Consider the following 10,963-nt stretch of genomic DNA (forward strand, 5'->3'; position numbering starts at 1 on the left):
TTAAGATTTTATTTATTTTTATTTTTTATTTTTTATTTTTTTTGGAAACAACGAATTTTATAGGAAACTGAAAAGGACCAGTGAGAATTATGAAAAATAAAAAGAACATACACAATTGTACCTTCAAGAATTTCCATGGAACATTATGACCCATCAAATTAAGGTATCCACATTCTCTAACAAAAATGAACTGATCTGAGTAAGGGCAGCATGAAAATATTCTAATGCAGTGCTGCCCAACAGAACTTTCTGTGATGATGGAAATGTTCCATTATCTCTGTTGTTGAATACAGAAGCTATTAGCCACATGAATACTCACAATGTGGCTAATGCAATTGACGAACTGAGTTTTTAATTTATACAGCCACCTGTGTCTAGTGATTACCAACTGAACAGCACAGTTCTAATGCCTCATGGGTCAAAATCAGTGGTTTCTTCGGGGGATTTCTCTGATCACTGCTGAGGGGTGTAGATGGTTGGGGGTGGAAAGAGAGGAAGCTCTTAGCAGCTCTATTTAACTACTTAAACAAGTTCTGAAACTCTCCACAGCTTTCAGAGGCAAGGGCTGAGGAAAGGACTCTAGGGGAGACCTGAGTATGCCCTTGAACTCCTGGCTAATGCCAACGGGAGTAAAAGGCCTAGGATTTGGCTCACGCAGATGGGAAGAGGCCTATGGTGCCACTCACAGAATCTGAGGCTTGGGCCATCTGTGCATGGAAATCGTTGCTGTAGGGCTGGCGGGGAGGTAGGGGTGCTCATTTCCGGACAGGGATTCCAGGGCTAGAAGAGGATTTAGAGGTGGAGGGAGGACCCGGGGGCCCTTTCTGGCCGCCTGCAGGCTGGACTGGCCCTTTCTTTTTGGGGATTAAGGTCTTGTTCTTGCTCTTGAACACTCTGCTGGGATCCAGCTTGTTCACGAAGCAGTTGGTCTCTTCTGCAAGTAGGTCTGTGTTGTAGGTGATGGGTTTATACATGTTGAATCACTGCTTGGCCTGTGGGCTGATGCCGTAGCTGGTGAAGGCGTACTGCCACTGGGGCAGGCCCAGGTGCGTGATGAGCAGGCGACAGTAAGCAGTGAAGGAATCGGTGAGGAAATGCCAGTATAACGCTCTGTCCAGGAACCAGATCTCCGCGTCTTGCGCTAACGCTGGTTTCCCTCTTTTGTAGACAACGCAAACCTTCCCATTCCCATTGCAAGGATCCAGCTCAAATATCACACTGCGAGAATCAAAGTGAGGCTTCTCTGGCTGGTTCTCACTGGCTTCAAGTGCATCATCCTCCAGGTCTGCCAGCGTTGGTGCATTTGGGAGTGAATACACGGAAGACTGGTTGAGTTGAGTCAGTTTTGCGATGCTGTTAATCGCCATGCTGCCCAATGGAATGGTGTGCTCATCCAGCTTCACACTCCATGTCATGTGGAAGCCATTGGTCATCAGGTAAAAATTCTTCACATCCTCAGGTAGCACGCAGTTATTTTTTTGTTCCCATGAAGAAATCATATGACGTTCAGCAGGTGGTTTCTCTATGATAGTCACCTCTGTCACACCTGGGGAAGATTCTAGGATGCGGGTGATCCCCAGGGTCAGCTTCTCCAGGTGCGGCTTGCTGCAGCCTGGGGGCGGCATCTCCTCCATGGCTCGTGTCCTGTGTATTAAGATTTTAAAGGAAACCACCTAAAGAATATAATTCGAATATAACTCACAAAGCAACAAATGGGGAAAATAGGGAATATAAAAAAATTTAAGGAAAAAATAAAAAGAGCAGGACAGGACCAGTAGCTACCCCAGTTGGGGGAGGCAGAAGCCCAGGATGGGAAAGAGCTCATAAATACCTAGAAGTAAATTACAGTGTTCTAGCTCTCAAATTGGGGGATGTACCTAATAATATAGTCTCAAAATATATAATACAAAATTAGCAATTACAAGGGAAAATGGACAAATTCGCCAACAGAAAGGCCTTATATACCTCTCTTAGTAATTAGCAGCTCAGACAAAAGTTATACAGACATAAAAGATCTGTATGGAAATGTCATGATCTGCTAATCAACACATACCAAACTTTGCACCTAACAGTTAGAGAAAATACACTGTCTTCACGCACATTTAAGACAATTACAAAAACCAACCACAGATGGGCCATGAACAAGTCTCATCAAAGAATCAATGGCATACACAGCATTCCTCTAACCACAATGCAATTAAGTTAAAACCAATGTTGGGAGACAATGGTCCATGGATAACATGCATTTCCACAAATCTTGCAAAAGGAGGCAATGACTGCTCTTTGTTCTAGACTATCTTTTAAAGATTGTAGAGCAAACTTTGCAAGATAATGACTCCCTTTGGAGACAAGGGTAAGTTTGCTTACCATAGTAGTTCTCAAATCGGGGCATTTTTGCCCACTGAAGATACTTGACAATGTCTAGAGACATATTTAGTGAACACAACTGGGAGAAGAGGTACTACTGGCATGCAGTGGGCAAAGGCCAGGGATGCTGCTAAACACCCTATAATGCACAGGGCAGGTCCCCGCAACTAAGAAGTATCCAAACCCAAATGTCCACAGTGGCAACGCTGATCAACTCTGGCTTGTACATATAATGTCTTCCTGGGCACCTGGGTGGCTCAGTCGTTAAGCGGCTGCCTTCGGCTCAGGTCATGATCCCAGAGTCCTGGGATCGAGTCCCACATCAGGCTCCCTGCTCAGCGGGAAGCCTGCTTCTCCTTCTCCCACTCCCCCTGCTTGTGTTCCTGCTCTCGCTGTCTCTGTCAAATAAATAAATAAAATCTTAAAAAAAAAAAAAAAGATATAATGTCTTCCTTTGGAACCAAGGGAAGTCATGCATCTTTTCTATTATAATAAAGGCAATACCTCCCTTAAAGCAGGGTATGCTACTGCCCACTGTAACAGTTCCAGGTTTCCTAACCTCAGGGTCCCTCTCCTATAATGCAACCCACTCCATATGCAGGCATCTACCTCAGTCCACCCATGGGACTTGGGGGCAAGGGGAAGCAGTACAAATGATGATCCTCTGGGTATTGCTATTGCTGTAATAATCTGTCCTCTGTTTCTGAACTCCACAAATACAATGTTGAATAGAAAGCAAAACTGCATAAGAACACATGCAGCATACCATTTATATTCTTTTATATATGGTTTAGTAATAGCTGCAAATATAGTAGAAATACAAAGACATCTGACTTCCACTAGGGGATGTAGGTAAGTATTAAAAAAAAAAAAAAAACCTCACCCTCTAAAGGAAAGACTAGATAAACTACAATCTACAATATTGCTAAACCAATCAGAGAACTGTAGTCCCAGGACAACCTACTGGCCAAGAATCTAAAGAGAGGTAGGCACCAGAAGGATAAGCAGAGTAGGGTCTCTTACCTGGGGTAGATGCAACGAGACACTTGTAATAGTTCAGTTAGGATGGTTAATGAGTTGGTGAAGGCCAGACGTGGGCTAGTGAGCTACTAGAGGACCAAAGAAATTGGGAGTTTGTGCCCTCTTATAGGTTTTTCTCTGTAAGCTCATAGAAGAGATCAGAAAGAGCCCCAAGAGAAGTGTTATGGTGCAGACCTGGGAGAGGGTACAACAACCACAGGTGTACGGGCATGAATCCACTGGGATGCTTTCCCCTTAAAAAGTGTAATATTTAATCTGTAGGGGAAGGGAACGTGAAAAAGAAAATCTATGCCGGGGGGTGGGCAGGAATATTTGCTGGCTCCAGAACTACAAGGGAGGAGGAGCAGGAAAAATGAGAAGGCTACCCTCCTGAGATGCAGGGACATGACATCTGCCTAAACCTGAGGCCTAACCAGAACCAGGAACACTCTACCACCCACCTCCCAAGCTAACAAACGTCTAGAAACAAGTCAAAGTGGAGTATCGGTGGGAGAGGGACAGGAGCAGGAGAACAAAAAAGAGCATGCAGAGACCTCCTCTTGGGTGCAATGCAGAGAGAAGTTCTAAAGCTGAAGGCAGACATTGCTTGGCAAACGAGCACCTGCTCTACACCCCAGGTAGGACTACAGAAGTTGATACCTGTGGTATACCAAAGGTAACCTTAGCAACAAACCTCAAACCAAGACCAAACCCCAACTAGATTAACTCATCCCTTACCTCCATTAAAGGCCTAGCAAGAGGAAAGGTATTTCCATTTCCAGATACAAATTTTATATACCTCAGTGTCTGCTATATCCTACACTAGGTTGGGTTTGAAAAAAAAATTGAAGTACATGAAAACATCAGAACACACAAATGTGATCCAGATGTTGGGACAGGGAATTCAAAATAATTATGATTAATATGTTAAAGACTCTGATGGAAAAGATGAATAATATGCAAGATAAGATAAGTAATTTCTACAAAGAGATAGAAACTATTAAAAAAAAAAAATCAAGTGAGGGATGCCTGGGTGGCTCAGTTGGTTAAGCATCTGCCTTCGGCTCAGGTCATGATCCCAGGGTCCTGAGATGGAGTCCCACATTGGGCTCCCTGCTCAGCAGGGAACCTGCTTCTCTTTCTGCCTGCCACTCCCCCTGCTTGTGCTCTCTCTCTGACAGATAAATAAAATCTTTTTTTTTTTTTTTTTTTTTTAAGATTTTATTTATTTTTTAGAGAGTGAGCGAGAGAGAAACAGCATGAGAGGGGAGAGGGTCAGAGGGAGAAGCAGGCTCCCCGCTGAGCGGAGAGCCCGATGTGGGACTCGATCCCAGGACCCTGGGATCATGACCTGAGCCGAAGGCAGACGCTTAACCATCTGAGCCACCCAGGCGCCCTAAATAAAATCTTTTAAAAAATCAAGTGAAGGGCGCCTGGGTGGCTCAGTTGGTTAAGCGACTGCCTTCGGCTCAGGTCATGATCCTGGAGTCCTGGGATCGAGTCCCACATCGGGCTCCCTGCTCAGCAGGGAGTCTGCTTCTCCCCCTGACCCTCCCCACTCTCATGCTCTATCTCATTCTCTCTCTCAAATAAATAAATAAAAATCTTTAAAAAAAAAAAAAAATCAAGTGAAAATGTCAGAAACGCAAAACACAATACCAGAGATGAGAAATGTCTTCACCTAGCTCATCAGTAGACTCAACACAGCCAAAGAAGAGAATTGGGTAAGTCAGTAGAAACTACCCAACTTAAATACAAAGGAAAAACAACAGGGGATGGGAAACAAAATAAGACATCCAAGAGCTGCTGGACAATATCAAATAATCTAACCCACCCATAATTAGAATCCCAGGAAGAGGAGCATGCAATAGGAAGAAATAATCCCAAAAATTTTCCAAAAGTAATGACTGACAGAAACCACAGAGAAGCTCAGAGACCACCATGGATAAATGCCAGACAAATAAAGAACACCTTAGCATACCATATTTTTAAAAACACAAAGAGAAAATCTTAAAGACAGCCAGAGAATAAAAGACATACAGAGGAACAAAGATAATTAGTTAACTTCTAGTCAGAAATGATACAAACCAACATCAATGAAGTGCCTAAAGCACTAAAAGAAAAAAAAACCTGTTAACCTACAGAAAATATTTTTTTTTTTAATGAAGAGGAAATAAAGACTTTCTCAGAGAAAAACTGAGGGAATTAAGGGCTAGCAGACTTAGTCAATTAAAAAAAGCTGAAGGAAGTTCTTCAGACAGAAGGAATATGGTTATCAGACAGAAACTTGGGTTCACACACAGAGTGCTAGAAATGGAATAAATGTAGGTAAAATAAAATTAATCTTTTTCTCATTTTCTTTAAGTTTTTTTTATTTATTCATTCGAGATACAGAGATAGAGAGAGAATATGAGCAGGGGGAGAAGCAGAGGGAAGGGGAGAAGCAGGCCCCCTGCTGAGCAGGGAGCCCAATGTGGGGCTCGATCCCAGGACCCTGGGATCATGACCTGAGCCGAAGGCAGACGCTTAACCATCTGAGCCACCCAGGTGCCCCTCTTTTTCTCATTTTTAATTGCTCTAAAACAGAGGTTGGCAAAAAATTTTTTTCTATAGAAGGCAAATATTTTAGGCTTTGTGGGCCTTATGGTCTCTGTTGCAACCACTTAATTCTCCTTAAAGTATGAAAGCAGACATTGGCAAAACATAAAGCAATGATTGTAGGGGCGCCTGGGTGGCTCAGTCGGTTAAGCGTCTGCCTTCAGCTCAGGTCATGATCCCGGGGTCCTGGGATTGAGCCCCGCATCGGGCTCCCTGCTCAGTGGGGAGCCTGCTTCTCCCTCTCCCACTCCCCCTGCTTGTGTTCCCTCTCTCGCTGTGTCTGTCAAATAAATAAAATCTTTAAACAAAAAAAAAAAATGATTGTAGCTATATTCCAATAAAACTTTATGGGCATTGAAATTTTAGTTTCATGTAATTCTCACGTGTCATGAAATTTTTTTCTTTTGATTTTTTCAACCATTAAAAAATTTAAAAACCATTCCTAATTTGCAGGCCATACAAAAAGAGGTGGCAGGGTGAATTTGGCCAATGGTTGCTTTGCTGACTTCTGCTCTGAAAGCCTACTGTCAAAGCAAAAGCAGCAGCAATGTGCTGTTTGTCTACAGGATGTATGAAAGTAAACTGTAGCACAACAATATCAAAAAGATGGGAAGGAGGAATTGAGAATATACTTTTGTAAAGTCCTCATCCTACATGTGAAATGATACCTTATTACTTTAAGGTGGACTCTTAATTACAGATGTATATTGTAAACCCTAGGTCAACTATGAAGAAAATTTTTTTTGGAAAAAATTTTAAATACATATAAATAATAAGTTCATAGAAAAGATAAAATGGGATCATTAAAATGCTTGGGTAACACACAAGAGAGAGAAAAAGAAGAAAAAAGTAAACAGAAAAAATGAAACAAATAGAAAATAGTACACAAGATAATATATTTTAATCCAACACGTCAATAATCACATTCAGTTTGAATATACCTTAGAAGAGGTTGTTAGATTGACTGACAGAGCAAGATACCAATTATATTGTTTAAAAGAAATTCACTTTAAATATAAAGATATAAATATGTTAAAAGTGAAAGGATGAAAAAAGATAAAACTAAGCAAACACTAAGCAAAAGAAAGTGGGAGTAGCTATATTAATATCAAAGTAAACTTCAGAATAAGGAATATTATCAGCAATAAAGAGGAATTCTACATAATGATAAAGGGGTCAGTTCCCCAAAAAGTGCAATACTAAAGGTGTATTGAGCTTACAACAGAGCTTCAAAACACAAGGCAAAAACTAATAGACCTGAAAGGGGAAACAGACAAATCCACAACTACAACTGGAGATTTCAATACTCGTCTCAGTAATTGATAGAACAAGTAAACAGAAAATCATTAAGGATATGTAAAATCTGAACAACACTATCAACCAACTAATTGGCATTCATAGAACAATATCAGAGTATACATCCTTTTCTAGAACACATGGAACACTCACCAAATAGACCCTAGTCTGGGCCATAAAGCAAACCTTAACATTTTAAAAAGAATAGAAATCAAACAAAGTGTTTTCAAATAACAGTATTAAATTAGAAATCAGTTAACAGAAAGATAGCTGAAAAATGCCCATTTATTTGAAATTTGAAAAACACACTTTTACATAATCCATGGTTCAAAGTGGAGAATCAATGGAAATTTAAATATTCTGAACTAGGGGCACCTGGGTGGCTCAATCAGTTAAGTGTCTGACTCTTCATTTCAGCTCACGTCTTGCTCAGGGTCATGAGTTCATGCTAAAAATAGGGGCACCTGGGTGGCTCAGTTGTTAAGCGTCTGCCTTCAGCTCAGGTCATGATCCCAGGGTCCTGGGATCAAGCCCTACATCGGGCTCCCCACTCCTCGGGAAGCCTGCTTCTCCCTCTCCCACTCCCCCTGCTTGTGTTCCCTCTCTCGTTGTGTCTCTCTCTGTCAAATAAATAAAATCTTTAAAAAATAATAATAATAAAATAAAAATATTTTGAACTAAGTGAAAATATATAAAAATTTGTGGAATACACCACAGTGCTTACAGGGAAGTTTATAGCATTAAATGATTACGTTAGAAAAGAAAGTTCTCAAGCCAATCATCTAAGCTTCATTCTTAAGAAAGCAGATAAGAGTAAACTAAACTCAAAGCAAGCAGAATAATGAAGGCATAAATCAATGAAACTGAAAACAGAAAAATAGAGAAAATCATTGAAACCAAAGTTGTTCTTTGAAGAAAATCAATGAAATTGATAAACATCTACCTAAACTGACCAACAAAAAAGAGAAAAGATACAAACTATATCAGGAACAAAAGAAGGTATCAGTATGGATCTCCTTAACATTAAAAAAAAAAAAAAAAAGAAATACTACAGGCAACTCTATGTTCATAAATTTGACGACACAGATGAAAATAGATCAAGTCTTCAAATGAAACAAACTACCAAGTCACCCAAGAAGGAATTTATAATCTAAAAAGTCCTGTATCTATTAAGAAATTGAATTTGTAGTTTAAAAACCTTCCACCAGGGGCGCCTAAGTGGCTCAGTAGGTTAAGCTTTGGACTCGATTTCTGCTCATGACCTCATGATCTCAGGGTCATGGGATGGAGCCTGGTATCGGGCTCTGCACTCAGCACAGAGTCTGTTGGGGATTCTTTCTCTCCTAGCTCTGCCCCTCCCCCCACTCACGCGGGGTCTCTCTTTCTCTCTCTGAACAGATAAATAAAATTAAAACAAAACCTTCCAACAAAGAAAACTCCAGGCCCAGATGGTTTCTATCAAATGTCTGAATTCTATCAAACATTTAAGGAAAAAAATAACACCAATTCTACACAATGTCATTCAGAAAACAGAAAAGGTAGAAACAATTCCCAACTCATTTTCAGACCCACATTACTCTAGTGCCAAAACCAGACAAAGGCATCATAAAAAAACAACAGACCAATATTCCTCATGAATATAGATGCAAAAATCATCACCAAAACATTAGCAAATCAATCCAGAAATACATAAAAAAGGATAATACATCATAGCTTGTAAGGTTTATCTTTCACATTTGAAAATTAATCAATCTAATTTACTATAATAACAGACTAAAGAAAAGCCATGTGATCATCCCAATGGATGCAGAAAAAGCATTTGACAAAATCCATTCATGATCAAAACAGACAGGCAAACAGAAACTCTCAGCAAACCAGGAATAGAAGGGAACTTCCTTAACCTTATAAAGAGAATCTACAAAAATTCTACAGATAACATACTTAATGGTGAAGACTGAATGTTTCTCTTCCAAGATGGGGAACAAGGCAAGGATGTGCTCTCTTACTGCTACTATCCAATACTACACTGGTGCAGTAAGGCAAAAAAAAAAAAGAGAGAGAGAAAAGCCACACAGATTGGAAATACAGAACTGTTTCTATTCCAGCCATGACTGTTTACAGAGAAAATCTCAAAGAATCTACAAAAAGGATCCTAGAACTAGTAACAGTTCACCACATTTATAGGATACAAGGTCAATACATAAAAATCAGTTGTATTTCTATCTGCTGGTAATGAACAATGGAATTTGAAATTTTAAAAACAATACCATTTAAATAACATTCCCAAAATGAAATGGTTAGGTTTAAATCTAACAAAATATATGCACGATCTGTATGCTTACAACTACAGAACACTAATGAAACTCAATCCCAATAAACACTTCATCAGGCTTTTTTGTAGATATTAACAAGCTCACTGTAAAATTTATAGGGATAAGTAAAAGAACTAGAATAGTCAAAGCAGTTTTGAGAAAGATGAACAAAGTTGGGGGACTCACACTACCCAATTTCTAAACTTAATATAAAGTTGTAGTGTGATACCAGTGAAAGGTAGACACGTAGAAGAATGGAACAGAATAGAGAACCCAGAAACATCCACACAACTAATTTTTGACAAAGGTGCAAAAAATACAAATACAATGTCTGACAAAGGACTTGTATCCACAATAAAGAACCCTCAAAACCAAATAATAAGGAAAATAATAAGTGGAGATTTGAACCACTTTTCTAAAAATATATAAAGATGGCAAATAAATATATGAAAAGATGCCCAACACCATTAGTCATGAGAAAAATGCAAATTAAAACCACAAGATAGCACTATATACCTAGAATTGCTAAACTGAAAAAAACAAGAACAAAAACTGGTGCTAGCAAGTGCTGGCAAGGATGCAAAATGGCCAGAACTCTCATTATGTTCCTGGTGGAGGTACAAAATGGTAGTCAGTTTGGAAAACATTTTGGCAATTTCTTGTAAATTTAAATATATACCTACCTTATGACCCAGTAATCCTAGGTGTTTACCAAGAGAAATGAAAACACGTTCACACAAAAATCAGTAAGTGAATGTTTACAGCAGTTTTATTCATAACTGCCAAAAAATGGAAACAACCCAATGTCCTTCAGCTAGTAAATAAATGAACAATGGTACATCTGCACAATGGAATACTACTGATGATAAAAAGGAGCAAACTATTGATTCACCCATCATGGACGAATCTTCAATGCCGTTTGGTAAATGAAAGAAACCAGACCTGGGGCGCCTGGGTGGCTCAGTCGTTACGCGTCTGCCTTCGGCTCAGGTCATGATCCCAGGGTCCTGGGATTGAGCCACGTATTGGGCTCCCTGCTCGGCGGGAAGCCTGCTTCTCCCTCTCCCACTCCCTCTGCTTGTGTTCCCTCTCTCGCTGTGTCTCTCTGTCAAATAAATAAAAAAAAATCTTAAAAAAAAACAAAAACAAAAAACCAGACCCAAGACTATATATTGTAGAATTTCCATTTATACGGAACTCTTGAAAAGAAAAACTCAGAGACAGAAAACATATCAGCAGTTGCCATAGGTTGGAGGGAATGGTTGACAACAAAAGGACAGCATGAAAAAATTTTGGGGGTGATGTAACTGTTGTGTGTCAAACTGTGGCAGTGGATACCTGTCAACATTTGTCAAAATCCACAGAACTGC

The 10,963-nt window shown here is 39.9% G+C and overlaps 1 protein-coding gene across 1 annotated transcript; it reads right to left on the reverse strand.

Annotated features, from left to right (window-relative positions):
• LOC110574081 (tubulin polyglutamylase complex subunit 2-like) lies at nt 1-10,567 on the reverse strand. Its single transcript, XM_021682717.1, is given in 2 exon segments — nt 1-1,644; nt 10,536-10,567. A coding segment is annotated over 1 exon segment (879 nt). The 5' UTR covers nt 1,635-1,644; nt 10,536-10,567; the 3' UTR covers nt 1-755.
• Nucleotides 10,568-10,963: the final 396 nt, after the last annotated feature.

The sequence above is a fragment of the Neomonachus schauinslandi genome, chromosome 6 (genome assembly GCF_002201575.2).
Source record: "Neomonachus schauinslandi chromosome 6, ASM220157v2, whole genome shotgun sequence".
NCBI classification, from domain to species: Eukaryota; Metazoa; Chordata; class Mammalia; order Carnivora; family Phocidae; genus Neomonachus; species Neomonachus schauinslandi.